Below are 18,512 nucleotides of genomic sequence, written 5' to 3'. Positions count from 1 at the left end.
ACGACATGCACACTTGCCAGAGTTAGTTGGGAAGCTGCATGACATGATGCAGAGTGACGGAGGGAACATCTTTGACTTAACTTAGCTGGTTGGGCTGTAATAGCTATAGGAGGATGGAAAAGCTTCAATGGATCGTTGACTTTTGTTGAAGTTTTAGTTCATTTACAACATACCTATTCCTTTTATAGGAAAGAATGGAATAGCCTAAATAAAAAAATAGTATGATAACATTTATAATAACTAATGACACCCCTTCCCTGTTAACCCCCCTCGGCGCACTAGCACACAGTACTCATACAATAGTTATAACACTTCACTTCACACCAACAAGGTGACATGACATTATGATGATCACCAATGTAGGATATGTAGTGCTATCAGCCAGCTACACCACTGAATTGAATTGAATTCAAGTGAATCGACTCAAATTGAATGTTACTTCATTAGTCCCGAGACGGTGATTGATTTGTCACAGGTTTTTATTTTGAATTCACAGCTGTTCCAAAAATGCATAGCAAATAGAGTGACTTTGCATTACACGATTCCCACATCTACCTGATGGCAGAGTGTAGGGTTAAATCCATTAGAATAATCATCCACGTAGCGTTAGCTCTTTAGCTCTGTACTCCGGTCTCTGAAGTGGCCACTCGGAGATGAGCCCAGTCTAATTGAATTAGCTGATGACTCGCTGATTAGCGGTCACAGCTAGCATTGCTCTGTGTGTCTGATGTACTCACTGAAGCGTGTGTCTGTGTGTCTGTGTGTCTGTGTGTGTGTGTGTGTGTGTAAACATACTACCAACATAAGTCAAACGCAGGGAGCTGTGAAGTGTGTCTAATGTTGACATCAGTGTATCTGTCATGTCTACGGTCGGCTTCGGTGTATGTGTGTGTACATACTGTGTGCATGTATTTATGTGCATTTCATCTCTGTCTCTCTCCAGATCTGTGCTGTCCGGAGGCTGTCGGAAGCATATCATCAGCCATCCCGCCTGCGACTCCCCGTTGGTCAGCAGCGACCCCAAGGAGGACCACACTTACAGCACCAACCAATCGGATGACGGCAGCGACTACACTAGCGACTCCAGTCTCCGCAGCAACGGCCCCGTCGCCCGGGATGTCGCAAACGATTCAGACTTCGACGACGAGGATGATGAAGATGACAAGAGCAAGATTCAGCTGGAGATCAAGAAGGAAGAGCCACGCGATTGGCCCATAGACACGATAGACTCCGCCCTTTCCAGCCAGCAGCACAACAAGAAGCGGCATCACTTCCTGAAAGCCAAGCAGCGGATGGGTGTGGCTAGTGATACGCTCCCGCTGAAAAAACGGCGCACGGAAAAGCCGCCGGAGAGCGATGACGAGGAGATGAAGGAGGCAGCGGGTTCGCTGCTCCACCTGGCGGGCGTCCGCGCCTGCTTGAACAATATCACTAACAGAACCGCCAAGGGCCAGAAAGAGCAGAAAGAACCCACGAAAAACTGACCCATGAGACTTGAAAGAGAGACTTAGCTGAGAGAGTGAAGATTTTCAAAGAAAAAAAAAGGAGAGCGAGAGAGAACGGAAATACAAAACATCACTTTTAATATAGAAATGTATGCTTTCTTTTTTTCAGGATATCAGGTGAATTCTGAATGATTTGTGGCAATATAAAAAAACAATCACTTTGTTTTCCTGTATTTAAAGTTACTGTTTATAGGGTTGATTTTCTTTTCTTTACATTTTTCTTAATTATTTTTTATTTGTTTAAAGGAGATTAAAGCCATAGATGAACCTTTTTCTGATATTCAGCTAAGTTCGCAGGTTTCCGTTGGCTGAAAGTAAAGTGAGCGAGAGAAAAAAAAAATTGCTTTTTGAAAAACTGCCCCATCGTGGATTGGCTTGGATGTGTGAATAGGAGATCACCTTGTTAATGTCAAAATGTGCCCAATCTGCAGCTATTGCCCTTTACAGTCTCATCAGATGCAGCTAACACTAAGTACATTTCTACAGGCTCATAACTTGTTACTTCAGTAGAATTTACAGGTTAAACGTTATTATGAGGTGCTTATCACGGACTATTTTGTTTTTACAGTGATATACATCATTCAAATGAAATAAAGTTAGTATTCAGGGTCAGATCTTAACCATTGATGTCTATGGGCTGCATATTTCAGTTAGGATGTGACCATATACATAAACATCACAATAACCAAGCACAAATCCACATGCTATACTGGCTAAAGCAATGTTTATATTAGTTAACTTTTTCACTGAAGTAACACAGGTATAGGCTGAGTGCCACAGATAAACATTGTTTGGCAAACTATCCCCTGTGTTGGGTACAAAACTTTAAAAAACAATGGCATTCTAATTTGCCTTGGAACTTCCGGTGCTAAAAAGGCGGCTATAAAAATATATATATATAAAACCAAGTTTGCCAGCTCTGTCTTGTCTGTGTGCAAGGAAGCTGCCACAGAAAAAATGTTCCATGAAATTCTGGGAAATTGTTAGCTTTAGTGACTATTAGCCTAGCCAACCCCATAGAAGAGACACTCATCAGTAGCGTAGCCAAGCTCATAGAAGTAACACTAGGTAGTCAGTTTATGTGTGTCAGTGTTGGGACAGTGCCAAAGAGAAACTCTTGGTCAGCCCAGTGATGATGATAGCACTTCCTTAGCTAACTGTCCTTCTGACCGCTAATCACATTTAGCCACCAGCGCTAGCTAGCGTGCCAATGCGGAGTGGACAGTTATGTTTTCACCTTAATGGTTGACTGTGGGACTGTAGTGGGATGAAGGACTCTGGTACAAGTTAGATGTAGGAAAGGCTTAGTTTTTTGACAGGGTGTTCTCTAAATGTAAACTAATTTAGTTCGCTAAAAGCCATAAGCTAATAGTCTAGCAAGCGCTTATCGGAGAGGGAAATAACTGACAATATGTCAAGATAACCTCAAAACTGCCTGTGTCCTTTTATGAAAGCAATCAACGTGAATCATTGAGTTATAATCCAGTGACATGATGTAGTGATATTTTTCCTGTGGCACAAACACCTGAATACCTTCATTGGTTGAAAAGGAAATGATGCTATGGAACCTGCCAATTATATTTTGTGTGAGAAGAATAATGATATGACTGTGGAGTTGTTAATTTTTCTTTTTTTTTGTTGTGTGTGTTTACTTACCCACTCTCATGACGTAATAAAGCAATTTCATCCAGTCAGGATAACACTGTATAAAAAGTTAAACTAGATTTTGATTTTCTTTTGAAGCAATGTAGCCAGCAGGATTTTTCCAAATCGTGTTGCATGGGTTCTGTAAAGAAAAAGAGAAAAAACTGTTTTCTATTCAGACAAAGTTCATGTTAGGTAAATAATGTATTTAGCATGAAGCATGAATTATTTTCATATAAGTATCCTAGCGAACAAAAAGGTTCTGCCTCGAGGTTCTGCGCCCATAGGTGTGGAATCCTTCTCTGTTGTTTTGTCTTTTTCTTTTTGACTTGATGATTTGTTTCCTGTCGTCCTTACTCATCTTTGTTTTAACAGTGGGCTTTGAAAAAACACAGTAATAACATCTTGTTCAGGGACAAAAAGACGGTCTGTGGGGCAAATCTCTTTCTGCAATATGAGGATAACTCGCTCCACCCGTGGATATAGGGCTAGATAGCAACTCCCTTCATCCATAGTTGACAAAAAACAGAATGTCCCAGTGTTTGTATGTAGTCGCTAGATGGCCATGCTAGAAAAGACAACATTTTAAAAACTTCTTGGCATGAAGATCAGTTATTTGTGGACTGAAAGCACCAAACTTTCAGCGTACCTCTGTCCTCTCCAGCATGGCCGTATAGTGACCACTGTGTCTGATGGGTTCTCCCTGATGGCTGAATGTTGGAGCCCATGTGATAAAAGAGAGGTTAGGTAGTGAGTGTCAGTCTTCTGTTCCCCATACCCCCCCCCCCCCCCTTCTCTGTGCCTGTTCTTCCATCACCTCTTTCTTTTCTAAGGTTTTAGCCGTCTTTGATATTTCAGGGTCTTCCATTTTTCAATGACACACGAGTTTAACCGAGTAAGTGTTTTTATGTTGTTGTTGTTTTGGGTTTATTTTGTGTCCCTCGCTGTGTTTTTGCCATTTCTACTCTAGCAACTCTTCAGGTCTTGTTGTCAGTATTATTAGGCAGGCTACCATAGACTCGTTGCACATGAAAGTAACACAAAGTAAATGGCACAGTACGATGGCAAGATAAATACAAACTCTATAGTGCATATTTTCACATTATCTCGCCAGATTGCACTAAGATATTAAAATAAAGATATTGTCTAAGTTCAGTGCCAAAGCCTGTAATAATTCCTTATCTACCTGAAATAGAGGACACACATATTTGATCTGTATGTCAAGACAAAAAATGACCAGTGAGCTGTAGCATTTCTATCAGATACCCTTTCTGCGTTATGTGCTACTGATTTTTGTTGAAACTTACCACATTACTTGGAATTTTTTTGTGCTACCGATCATTGCTCATTGGGATGATTTTCATTTATTAGTTGAATATAACACCCAATATCTCATAGTGCACGACTCCTGACCAGAGCTAACCCAGAGCTAACTAACCCAATGTGGCTCTGGTCAAAAGTAGAGCGCTATATGGGAAATAAGGTATCATTTGAAGGAGCCCTTATTTGCCCTGGATTAAGATGAGGTGATGAGCTTCTGTCGACTAGACTGCTTTCGTGTGTCAATCAATGTATCTTCAACTGATAAATATATGATATGATTTATTCCCATTGTTTGTTATGTTATCCTTTGAGGAATACTGCCTTCCTTGGACGGTAACAGTCACTCTAACTCGTCCTCCAATCACAATCCTTCAGGTGCCACAATGTCGGAGGAGGACGACGTGTTCTCAAAATATTGAATATGAATTATTATTAATGAACTGTCAAAATTTGCCTGGCAAATAATTATATATTGATGAGTCAAAAAAAAGTGTTTATTTGTTTCATTGTGTTTTTTGTTGATATTTTGTTTGGTTTCTGTCTGTTCAACTGCCATTTTTCAGTTTATTGTTTTGGAGGGGTTTTCTGAGGAGGAGGAGGAGTAGAAGAAAGAGCAGTGGATCGTCAGTTTCAAGTTATTTGTAGTACACTTCACCTTGTAATCATGGAAACTGCATGGTACCTTATGGCACAAATTCCAATAGAATCGGCTACTATTTGGTCTCGAAGGATCCGTAGTTGTGCTAATCGCTGAAACGACTGCCAGCAATTTCGTTATACCACTATTATTGGTAACAAAGAAACAAAATACCAAAAAGTCACCATGTAGTTTCTATGTAAATAACAGGCAGGTGGTGTTCTGTAAAAACATGCTACCGATCATTTCTGTGTCCTGTTTTTGAACCATGTAGTCTTGATGGCATGACCTTACAGCTGATCTGTTAATATGGAGACCGACCTCCGGAGGTGCGCTCTGTATTTCCTTGACGTGTATTCACATTGCCAAAGACCAACTACTTCATCAATTCATGTAAATATCACCTTGTCCATTACTATGACGAAAGTATGTTTGTTTAAAAAAAAAATGGTTTTGTTTTTCCGAAGAAAACAAAAAGCTAACATAAAGTTTCTGTGTTGTATTGTCTTCCAGTTGCAATAAAAGAAAACCGCATTGCAAAAAGTTACTCCTGTGATCATGTTTCTTCACTGTTCCAGTGTCTATGCGGCTTCACACTTTTCAGTGTTAAATTGACATTGTAAAGCATGATTATTTGCATAATTCCCAGTGTGCTTTGCCTTTTGATTGAATTGTAGATGCCACCCATGACTGTATTTGTTAGTGACATATGTTCATACAAATCTTTACACATGTTAGGTTTGCTGAAAATAAATGCAGTTGACAGTGAGAGGACATTTCTTTTTTTGCTAAGTTTACATGGATGTTGCATTTATTCATTTCCAGTCCTATGGCGTTCGCGAATATGATATCATTAAGATACATTATTTAAGACGATACAATAAATACAGTCAGTGGCGGTCAGGACAGGTGGGGCAGAGCAATTTATATATAAACTCAGGAGAAAAAAAAAAGTCCTGTCACTGTCAACTGTGTTTATTTCCAGCAAAATTAACATGTGTAAATATTTGTATGAACATAACAAAATTCAACAACTGAGACATAAACTGAAGAAGTTCCACAGACATGTGACTAACAGAAATTGAATAATGTGTCCCTGAACGAAGGGGGGGGGGGGGGTCAAAATCAAAACTAAAAGTCAGTATCTGGTGTGGCCACCAGCTGCACTAAATACTGCAGTGCATCTCCACCTCATGGACAGCACCAGAATTGCCAGTTATTGCTGTGAGATATTACCCCACTCTTCCACCAAGGCACCTGCAAGTTTCCAGACATTTCTGGGGGGAATGGCCCTTGCCCCCCCCCCCCTTTGATCCAACAGGTCCCAGACGTGCTCAATGGAATTGAGATCCGGGCTTTTCGCTGGCCATGGCAGAACACTGACATTCTTGTCTTGCAGGAAACCACGCGTGTAACGAGCAGTATGGCTGGTGGCATTGTCATGCTGGAGGGTCATGTCAGGATGAGCCTGCAGGAAGGGTACCACATGAGGGAGGAAGATGTCTTCCCTGTAACGCACAGCGTTGAGATTGCCTGCAATGACAACAAGCTCAGTCCGATGATGCTGTGACACACCGCCCCAGACCATGACGGACCCTCCACCTCCATATCGATCCCGCTCCAGAGTACAGGCCTCGGTGTAACACACATTCCTTCGACGATAAACGCAAATCCGACCATCACCCCTGGTGAGACAAAACCGCGACTCATCAGTGAAGAGCACTTTTTGCCAGTCCTGGCTGGTCCAGCGACAGTGATGTCTGGTGAGGACCTGCCTTACAACAGGCCAACAAGCCCTCAGTTCAGCCTCTCTCAGCTTATTGCGGACAGTCTGAGCACTGATGGAGGTATTGTGCGTTCCTGGTGTAACTCGGGCAGTTGTTGTTGCCATCCTGTACCTGTCCCGCAGTTGTGATGTTCGGCTGTACCGATCCTGTGCAGGTGTTGTTACATGTGGTCTGCCACTGCGAGGACGATCAGCTGTCCGTCCCGTCTCCCTGTAGCACTGTCTTAGGCATCTCACAGTACAGACATTGCAAATTATTGCCCTGGACACATCTACAGTCCTCATGCCTCCTTGCAGCACGCCTAAGGCATGTTCACGCAGATGAGCGGGGACCCTGGGCATCTTTCTTTCATTTTTTTCAGAGTCAGTAGAAAGGCCTCTTTAGTGTCCTAAGTTTTCATAACTGTGACCTTAATTGCCTACCGTCTGTAAGCTGTTTGTGCCTTAACGACCGTTCCACTGGTGCATGTTCATGAATTGTTTATGGTTCATTGAACAAGCATGGGAAACAGTGTTTAAACCCTTTACAATGAAGATCTGTGAAGTTATTTATATTTTTACAAATTATCTTTGAAAGACAGGGTCCTGAAAATGTGATGTTTCTTTTTTTGCTGAGTTTATATAATTGTTTGGCTGTGTGCTTATGGTCATTGTCCTGTTGGAAGGTGAACCTTCGGCCCAATCTGAGGTCCTGAGCACTCTGGAGCAGGTTTTTTATCAAGGATCTCTCTGTACTTTGCTCTGTTACTCTTTCCCTCGATCCTGACTAGTCCCCCAGTCTCTGCCGCTGAAAAACATCCCCACAGCATGACGCTGCCACCACCATGCTTCACTTTAGGGAAGGTGCCAGGTTTCCCTCAGACGTGACGCTTGGTATTCAGGCCAAAGAATTCAATCTTGGTTTCATCAGGTCTGAGAGTTCTTTTGGTGAGGAGTGGCTTCCGTCTGGACACTCTACCATAAAGGCTTGATTGGTGGAGTGCTGCAGAGATGGTTGTCCTTCTGGAAGGTTCTCCCATCTCCACAGAGGAACTCTGGAGCTCTGTCAGAGTGACCATCGGGTTCTTGGTCACCTCCTAGACCAAGGCCCTTCTCCTCTGATTGCTCAGTTTGTCTAAGCAGGCAGCTATAGGGAAGAGTCTTGGTGGTTCCAAACTTCTTCCATTTAAGAATGATTGATGCCACTGTGTTCTTGGGGACCTTCAATGCTGCAGGAATGTTTTGGTATCCTTCCCCAGATCTGTGCCTCGACACAATCCTGTCTCAGAGCACTACGGACAATTCCTTTGACCTTATGGCTTGGTTATCAACTGTGGGACCTTATGTAGACAGGTGTGCACTTTTCCAAATAATGTCCAATCAATTGAATTTACCACAGGTGGACTACAATCAAGTTGTCAAAACATCTCAAGGATGATCAATTAAACAGGATGCACCTGAGCTCAATTTCGAGTCCCATATCAAAGGGTCTGAATACTTATGTAAATAAGGTATTTATGTTTACTTGTTTGTAATACATTTGCTAAAATTGTTTTCACTTTGTCATTCTGCGGTATTGTCTGAATACTTTCTAAATCACTGTTTAGGCCTTATTTGAGGGCCTAGTTTACCCCTATAAAGTGGCCTGAAATTAATGATTTTACAGGCCACATGAGGCCTGCAAGTCACATGCTGCCTTGCAAAGTGATGTGTAATTCCTATTGAAATCCAACCAGAGTTGGGATATCCAACATTTGGCATTTTTATTCACCTGCATTCATGATTGTCTACCAGGGTTGGGAAGGCTAAGATTTTAGACTACCTAAAGCATCTATACTGGATGTAACGGGTGCAATAAGTCCAAGTAACAGAAGAATTGATGTTAATTATATTTGAGTAGCATAAGATTAATTAATCAATCAATGTACATGCAAAACATATTTTGAAACAAACCATTTTTAAAAATCTACCTGCAATAGAGAATGATGGGAAATATGATAGTTGTCCTTTTGGTTCAAGTCTGGTTTTTAACACTGCCGTTCTTTTACACCAATGATTGTTAATTTAACACTTACAGAGTTCACTTAACTCCTGTATAAACTCTACAGTAATAATGGCAAAAACACAGCGAGAGACATAAAATAAACCCAAAACAACAGCGTCATGAAAACACTTCCTCTGAAAAACTCTTGCATCATCAATCAACACTAGGTAACACTGGCCAATTGGCTGTGCCTTTATGTGTTTTCCACCCTTCAGTCCTACATTTTAGTGTCAGTTTCCCAGACTTTGGAAAGAGAAGATGGGAAGAGGAAAGAAGAACAAGGACAGGAGGAAGAGGAAGGGAGAGATAAGAGGTGAAGGGGGTGGTATGTACTCATTGTCTGATACACTGGGTATCACACAGTGTGCTATGGACCCGTTCCTGTAGAGGAAGAGAGGGAAAGGACAGGGAGGGAAGAGGAGAACAAGAGTATGCTTCTCTGTGTACACATGTTTTGAGACACAGTGGGTCTCTCACACTGTGTGACATGTTTTCTCCAGCCCCATAACTCACAGCCTGTTTGTGTTGCACTGCACACTGTGGACACACTAATTACAGACCAACAGTCCTAATCATAGACCACTATAAATCTCTCTCTCTCTCTCTCACACTCTTCCTCTCGCACACTTTCTCTCCTTTTCTCTCACTTTCTCTCCCTCTCTTACCCATGCGCCACACCCTCTACCAACCTCCATTTTTATGCAACAGCAGCAATAAAGGAAGGAAAGAAAGTGCATTTAACAGGTCGCTGTTCTACCACTCTCTAATATTTGGCTCCATGTATGGTCCTCCACCATGGTAGCCCGACCTATCATCCAACCTGGTTGTTGACTGTTTGTTCTGTCTGCTGTGCTCTTTTTACACAACACGTGTGGGAAAAATCGATATAAATGCTCATGTTAAACAAGTAAACTTCTCATTGAGAATTCATTTCTATTTTACAATAGCAACCTAGCAGTACAATAGACCTGCAAACAGAATATTTGGAATATGCCATTCATGTTTTTTTTGTTAAGTGATCATCTGTCCACTTTCTGACAGTCAACCTCTGTGTCCAAAATTGCACCCTATTCCCTTTGTACTGCACTACTTTTGACCAGACCCCTATGTGGCTAACCAAATGAGGCTCTGGTGAAAAGCAGTGCACTATACACTGAATAGGGTGCGATTTCAGTATTCCAGCCGCTGACCAGTGTAATACTTCCTGCATGGTGATGTCATCCCATAGGCCCTGTCCTTCCCGAGAACGCTTGATTGGACACAGGTCACCGCCACCGACCTGCTACCTGACACCAGTCCAATCGCTAATGACGTGTTGCTTGACTTTGATGACGGGGAAAGAAACAAGAGGTGGCGATCATTTGGGCTTATGTCTTACTTTCTTCCTGGTGCTCTGCTTGGCCTGGCTCTGCTCAGTTGTCATGGATACAAAACACTTGTTTCTGAGAAGGGTGGGGAAAGGTGACAACTGGTGAACATTACTCAAACGCTCAGCTATCACTGTTAACTCCTACCTGAAATGCCATGTTGACATTAAAGGGGTATGTTATGGTTTGAGTTAGTATCATCTCAGATGTCGTCTTTATTGCTGCTCCCTACACAGATGAGGATGGGGTTTTAAGTGGATACGTGTGTCTGTGTGTGCGCACGTGTGTGTGTGTGTGTGTGTGTGTGTGTGTGTGTGTGTGTGTGTGTGTGTGATGCCAGATGTCTCATTGTTCACACCAACACCCCACAATCCTTCACTACTGAGAACCCACACGGGAATCACCCCACTGCTTTCTCCCGTTGTTGCCAAGGTAGCATAGAAATGGAGGTGTTCATTACATCAACGAATCAATAACCCCCCTCAGATAGAAACACCCCAATCCGCAGACACCAGATAATAACCTGACAAATCCGTGCCCGTCCCCCTAATGCGTCCCAGGGTCCCTGTAACTCAGACACAAATACAGCAGCATTACATGAAAGCCCCAGTATTAGGCTGCCTGTGTTTGAATACATTTGCAAGTCTCCCTATCTGTGGGAAGAGGGCTTGATTTGCATGGGGCTGCAGGCTAGGGGGATTTGAGAAAAGATTGAAGGCTTTGGTGGCAGCCTTGAGGAACGTGCCATGACTTCATGTAAGGACACCGACTGGAGTCTGGGAGGGAAGGGAGGGTGTGTAATGGATGCTTCAGTACTGGCACTGTGTCACTGTAACTAGACAAGAGGCTTGTAGTGCAAAACAGGGGTGGGCAACTCTGGTCCTGGGGGGCTAAAGAAGGTACTGGCTTTTGTTTCAATAAATCAAAGTGTCATGGTCTTCACTTCGGGTGTGTTAGAGCAAGGCCTGCATACAAAAGCCTGAATACATTGAGCTGTGACTCCAGTGTACCCCTAAGATTGTAAAAAGACAGTTGGTGTCTTCACATTGTGCCCTAAAAACATCACAATACACTATCTATGTTTGTTTACAGTTTGTTTTCGCTGCCATGGCCTGGCCCTGAAAGCTTTTCTGTTTGTGTGTGCGCGCTTGTGTGTGTGCGAGTGTGGTGCTTGCATCTGTGTGTCTGTGCATGTGTGTCTGTACGTGCCTGTGTGTGTGGGTGTGTATGGTGTGAATCACATTGAGGAATGTGACTGCATGGAGACAGAAGGTAATGAAGCTGGCATTCCATGCAGCCACTGCTGACAAAGCACCTGCAAATGCCAACCTATGTTACTCCCATTCCCTCGCTCTTTCTCTCTCTCTCTCTCTCTCTCTCTCTCTCTCTCTCTCTCTCTCTCGCTCTCTCTCTCTCTCTCTCTCTCTCTCTCTCTCTCTCTCTCTCTCTCTCTTCCTCTCTTTGCCTCGCTCTTTCTTCTCTCTCTCTTTCTCTTTCTCTCTCTCTTGCTCTCTGTCTCTCTCCCCCTCCATTACAAATGAGGCTGCAGTAAAGTTAATGTTCTGTGTCGGAGCGTCTAACTGCAGGTAACCCACTTAGCTTTCCGCTGAGCTAATGCCCTTGATCTTTCATTAGGAGTCTACCTACGGCACCTAGGGGAGAGGAGGAGCAGCCGAGCAAGGGATGAGACAGAGAGAGAGAAAGAAAGAGGGGAGGGGGGAGAGCCCTTCCATACTCCTCTGCGTTTATTTTTCTACACCCTAGTAGTACTCATTCTCTTAACGGTATTAAAACTTTTGTCTTGAGCTTTCACTGTACCTATCTATATGTGCTATGGTAAGAGATGTGTGTGTTGACAGGGAGAAACTTCCTGTTGAAATAGACTGGTGTTAATGATTGTTTTGTATGACAACACACTTTGTTTTGGTAGCAACCAACGTCCTGAAACCTGTTCAGTGGGCATGAAAGCTGTGTACCGGTAAAGGTGCCAACGATGTCCCCGTGTGTTCTCGTTGGTTACATAAACGGGAATGTTCTTATAACAGTCACTACTACATAACAGTAATGATCCAAGTGACATCTGGATATGTGTGTGTGTACAGGTTTGGGGAGTAACTGGTAACATGTAATTAGTTACATGTAATCTGACTACTATTTTTTTAAACTGTAATCAGTTACCAGCTAAAATATTGTCATTAGATTACCAATACTTTTTAAAAACTTGATGATTACTTCTGGATGACTTTTAAATTCAGAAAATAAAAAAATCATGATGACACCTTTCTGCTTTCTCAATGACATTCATTTCAGCATTAGGCACAAGTTTAAGTTTGTTCCATTTGAGCGAGTCTGACCACAAGTCAGAGACAGGTTTGGGTAGGTTACTTTCTAAATGTAATCCATTACAGCTACTAATTACCTGTCCAAAATTTTAATCAGTAACGTAATTTTTGGATGACCCAAATTTAGGTAATTTGTTACTTTTGGATTACTTTCCCCTAAAGAGGCATTAGAAGAAGACAAAAGGACTCATCAAACGCATTTGATGTATCATTATAGTGGTCTCTGACACGCTCAGGTGGAAGAAATTGAACTTGCACCTTTTTTCAATGCTGAAATTAATGTAATTGAGAAAACAGAAAAGTAGATTTTTTAAACTTGGCATGTCAATTAAGAACAAATTCTTATTTACAAGGACGGCCTACCCCGCCCAAACCCTAACTCGGACGACCCTGGGCCAATTGTGCGCCGCCCTATGTGATTCCCAATCACGGCTGGTTGTGATACAGCCTGGAATCAAACCAGGGTATGTAGTGGAGCCTCTAGCACTGAAATGCAGTGCCTCAGACCGCTGCGCCTCTTGGGAGCCAATGTATTTTTGTTGTTGTTGCAAACGTCCTTTATGATTTAAAAAATAATCCAAGGAGTAATCATCTAGTTTTTCAAAAGGATCTGTAATCTGATTACAATATTTTTGCTGGTAACGTAGCTAAATACCGTCACAGTTTTTTTGTTATCCGATTACATGTAACTGATTACATGTAATCACTTACTCCCCAACCCTGCTCAGAGACCACTATGACGACAAACCAAACTCGTTTGATGGATCCTTTTTGTCTTCTTGTAATGCCTCTTAAGGGAAAAGTAATCCAAAAGTAACAGAAAGTAATCACATTACGCTACTGAGGCTAGGTAATCCAAAAGTAATCCAGGTAACTAGTAACTGTAACAGATTACATTTAGAAAGTACCCTATCCAACCCTGTACAGTGGGGCAAAAAAGTATTTAGTCAGCCACCAATTGTGCAAGTTCTCCCACTTAAAAAGAAGAGAGAGGCCTGTAATTTTCATCATAGGTACACTTCAACTATGACAGACAAAATGAGAAAAAGAAATCCAGAAAATCACATTGTAGGATTTTTTATGAATTTATTTGCAAATTATGATGGAAAATAAGTATTTGGTCAATAACAAAAGTTTATCTCAATACTTTGTTATATACCCTTTGTTGGCAATGACAGAGGTCAAACGTTTTCTGTAAGTCTTCACAAGGTTTTCACACACTGTTGCTGGTATTTTGGCCCCTTCTTCCATGCAGATCTCCTCTAGAGCAGTGATGTTTTGGGGCTGTTGCTGGGCAACACGGACTTTCAACTACCTCCAAAGATTTTCTATGGGGTTGAGATCTGGAGACTGGCTAGGCCACTCCAGGACCTTGAAATGCTTCTTACGAAGCCACCCCGGTGTGTTTGGGATCATTGTCATGCTGAAAGACCCAGCCACGTTTCATCTTCAATGCCCTTGCTGATGGAAGGAGGTTTTCACTCAAAATCTCACGATACATGGCCCCATTCATTCTTTCCTTTACACTAATCAGTCGTCCTGGTCCCTTTGCAGAAAAACAGCTCCAAAGCATGATGTTTCCACCACCATGCTTCACAGTAGGTATGGTGTTCTTTGGATGGAACTCAGCATTCTTTGTCCTCCAAACACGACGAGTTGAGTTTTTACCAAAAAGTTATATTTTGGTTTCATCTGACCATATGACATTCTCCCAATCTTCTTCCGGATCATCCAAATGCTCTCTAGCAAACTTCAGACGGGCCTGGACATGTACTGGCTTAAGCAGGGGGACACGTCTGGCACTGCAGGATTTGAGTCCCTGGCGGCGTAGTGTGTTACTGATGGTAGGCTTTGTTACTTTGGTCCCAGCTCTCTGCAGGTCATTCACTAGGTCCCCCCGTGTGGTTCTGGGATTTTTGCTCACCGTTCTTGTGATCATTTTGACCCCACGGGGTGAGATCTTGCGTGGAGCCCCAGATCGAGGGAGATTATCAGTGGTCTTGTATGTCTTCCATTTCCTAATAATTGCTCCCACAGTTGATTTCTTCAAACCAAGCTGCTTACCTATTGCAGATTCAGTCTTCCCAGCCTGGTGCAGGTCTACAATTTTGTTTCTGGTGTCCTTTGACAGCTCTTTGGTCTTGGCCATAGTGGAGTTTGGAGTGTGACTGTTTGACGTTGTGGACAGGTGTCTTTTATACTGATAACAAGTTCAAACAGGTGCCATTATTACAGGTAACGAGTGGAGGACAGAGAAGCCTCTTAAAGAAGAAGTTACAGGTCTGTGAGAGCCAGAAATCTTGCTTGTTTGTAGGTGACCAAATACTTATTTTCCACCATAATTTGCAAATAAATTCATTTAAAAATCCTACAATCTGGATTTTTTTTTCTTCATTTTGTCTGACATAGTTGAAGTGTACCTATGATGAAAATTACAGGCCTCTCTCATCTTTTTAAGTGGGAGAACTTGCACAATTGGTGGCTGACTAAATACTTTTTTGCCCCACTGTATGTGTGTGTGTGTGTGTGTGTGTGTGTGTGTGTGTGTGTGTGTGTGTGTGTGTGTGTGTGTGTGTGTGTGTGTATAGGATAGGATAAACTTAATCAGAAAATTATCTTTGACACACTGTACTGCTGTATACATTACACATTCAACATAATATAGCACTTTACCCACATACACATTACTTCTCACACAGCTACATAGATAATACATATTGCACATTACCTTACATTTAGTCAGTGGCGAACTAACACAGCTCAGCTTTACTTATTGTCATTCAAGTATTTGATGGACATGGTAATGAAAGAGTGCTTATAACTGTTCAGCTTACACATAGGGACCCTATAGAGTCTGTCTGTGGGGAGGAGGGACCCTATAGCGTCTGCCTGAAGGGAGGAGGGACCCTATAGCGTCTGCCTGAAGGGAGGAGGGACCCTATAGCGTCTGCCTGATGGGAGGAGGGACCCTATAGTATCTGCCTGAAAGGAGGAGGGACCCTATTGCGTCTGCCTGATGGGAGGAGGGACCCTATAGTATCTGCCTGAAGGGAGGAGGGACCCTATAGTGTCTCTCTGATGTGAGGAGGGACCCTATAGCATCTGCCTGAGGGGAGTCCTGATACTTTGTTTTATTTTATTTCACCTTTATTTAACCAGGTAGGCCAGTTGAGAACAAGTTCTCATTTACAACTGCGACCTGGTCAAGATAAAGCAAAGCAGTGCCACAAAAACAACAACACAGAGTTACACATGGGATAAACAAACGCATAGTCAGTAACGCAATAGGAAAATCTATATACAGTGTGTGTAAATGTAGTAAGATTAGGGAGGTAAGGCAATAAATAGGCTATAGTGGTGAAATAATTGCAATTTAGCATTAACACTGGAGTGATAGATGTGCAGATGATGATGTGCAAGTAGGGATACTGGGATGCAAAAGAGCAAAAATAAATAACAATATGGGGATGAGGGAGATGGTTTGGCTATTTACAGATGGGCTGTGTACAGGTACAGTGATCAGTAAGCTGCTCTGACAGCTGATGCTTAAAGTTAGTGAGGGAGATATAAGTCTCCAGCTTCAGTGATTGTTGCAATTCATTCCAGTCATTGGCAGCAGAGAACTGGAAGGAAAGGCAGCCAAAGGTAGTGTTGGAAATATACCTGCTGGAGCGCGAGCTACGGGTGGGTGTTGCTATGGTGACCAGTGAGCTGAGATAAGACGGGGCTTTACCTAGCAAAGACTTATAAATGACCTGGAGCCAGTGGGTTTGGCGACGAATATGAAGCGAGGTTCAGCCAACGAGAGCATACAGGTCGCAGTGGTGGGAGGAATATGGGGCTTTGGTGACAAAACGGATGGCACTGTGATAGACTGCATCCAATTTGCTGAGTAGAGTGTTGGAGGCTATTTTGTAAATGACATCGCCAAAGTCAAGGATCGGTAGGATAGTCAGTTTTACGAGGGTACGTTTAGCAGCATGAGTGAAGGAGGCTTTGTTGCGAAATAGGAAGCCGATTCTAGATTTCATTTTGATTTGGAGATGCTTAATGTAAGTCTGGAAGGAAAGGATACTCAGAGTGACGTACATGGTAGTCTGTTCAGAAATAGTCTGCAGGGAGGGATGGTGCCTCACACCCATGACCTTCAGTACAGTTTGTATCAGGCAGGACATTTGAGATTTTAGTTGAACTGATAAACTGCCAAACCAGACTGTGACGCCACATCTCAGGATACTCTCTATGGCCGAATGGGAGATCAGGAGCGTCACTTTCTTGTCACCTCCGGAAACTCAGAGTCTACGTAGGAAATTGTTGGACTCTGCAGCAGACACTCTCTACTAGGAGATTCCCGCTAAGGGCATTGTCCAAATGTGCATTCATGTACTTGTATGAGTCTCTCTGAACGAACCTGTGTTATGTTGACATTGTGGACAACCACACACGAGTGGCCGACAGGTTTGGGGACAAACACCATCCTCCGTTTTCTTCACATTAAGGATGAGATAGATGGTGGCCATCACACCACCGGACAAGCCTCTGGATCATTGACCTGTACACAGCAGTATCAGCATCTTTAGACATCAGACCAAGAATGGCAAGAACTTGAAAATATAGTTATTGTGTGTGTGCATGTATACCCATGTGTGTGTGTGTGCGTGTGTGTGTGCCACAGGAGGCTGGTGGGAGGAGCTATAGGAGGACGGGCTCATTGTAATGGCTGGAATGGAATCAATGGAACGGTATCAACCACATCAAACACATGTTTGACTCCGTTTCATTTGTTTCATTCCAGCCATTACAATGAACCCATCCTCCTATAACTCCTCCCACCAGTCTCCATGTGTTTGTGTGTGTGTGTGTTTAACTTAGTCCAGTGCAGCCACCTGCAGCCCAGGCCTGTGAGGCCCATTGAATGACCTGTGATTTTAATAGTGGTGAATCAGTGTGTGTCAGTGGACAGCTGCAAACACTGTAATCCCCTGTCAACACTCTTATCAAATCAGGGACTCATCAGACACTGTTTACCAATGCAATGCAATGCAATCTCAGCTGTGTGTGTGTGAGAGAGAGAGACTCAACTACAATTCCAACTAAGGCAACAGATGTATTATCCCTCAGCAGCCAACCACATTCAGTGTGTACGTTTAGTGGAGAATGGGTATGGGGAAGAGATGAGCATGTTTGGACATAGAGTATGTACTTGCCCGCTGGTACAGTTCCTGGTACGGGTATGGGAGCGTGGCTCAGCAACTGTTACTGCATCGTCTCCTGTTCTCCATTCCATTTCAGAGAGGAGCACAAGCCTTGTTAGATCAGCCTGTTTAGTGACCCTCTCAGGATAGTAAGGAGTAGGTGTAAGTTCTCTCTCTCACCTGCTACAATGCTGCATAGTGTGTGTGTGTGTGTGTGTGTGTGTGTGTGTGTGTGTGTGTGTGTGTGTGTGTGTGTGTGTGTGTGTGTGTGTGTGTGTGTGTGTGTGTGTGTGTGTGTGTGTGTGTGTGTGTGTGTGTGTGTGTGTGTGTGTGTGTGCGTGCGTACGTGTGTGTGTACAGACCTATACAGGCTATAATGTGCGGCTCATCCATACAAATTGGAGGTAATTTAATAAAAAGTTCCCACTGATGTCTCCTTTGATAGTTAGACAGTGTATCAGCGCCTCACTTGTCCCTAATGTCCTCCTCCTGTTTCATCTATTACACTGGAGAGAACGAGAGAGGGAGAGAGAGGGGAGGGGAAGGGAGAGGGTAGAGGGGAGGAGAAGGGAGAGGGGAGAGGGGAGGAGAAGGGAAGGGAGAGATGGAAGAACAAGGAGAGAGGGGGGTGAGAGGAAGATGGAAAATGAGATAGATAGAAAGAGGGAGGGAGGGAGAGACTAGTGCATG

At 43.1% G+C, this 18,512-nt stretch overlaps 1 protein-coding gene across 3 annotated transcripts in view; it reads left to right on the top strand.

The window, feature by feature from the left end:
• foxn3 (forkhead box N3) overlaps positions 1–5,656 on the top strand; it is a 116,497-nt gene extending 110,841 nt beyond the window's left edge. For all 3 annotated transcript variants that reach the window (XM_020487538.2, XM_020487539.2, XM_020487540.2), the window contains exon 6: positions 944–5,656. In XM_020487538.2, the coding sequence (XP_020343127.1) occupies positions 944–1,484 (541 nt within the window). In that variant the 3' untranslated portion in view covers positions 1,485–5,656. The remainder of the gene's footprint in view (positions 1–943) is intronic.
• The last annotated feature ends 12,856 nt before the right edge of the window (positions 5,657–18,512 follow it).

This window comes from Oncorhynchus kisutch, linkage group LG7 (assembly GCF_002021735.2).
Source record: "Oncorhynchus kisutch isolate 150728-3 linkage group LG7, Okis_V2, whole genome shotgun sequence".
In the NCBI taxonomy this organism is placed as follows: Eukaryota; Metazoa; Chordata; class Actinopteri; order Salmoniformes; family Salmonidae; genus Oncorhynchus; species Oncorhynchus kisutch.
Note: the sequence above shows the minus strand (reverse complement) of the source record. Positions and strands in the feature narration are given on the sequence as shown.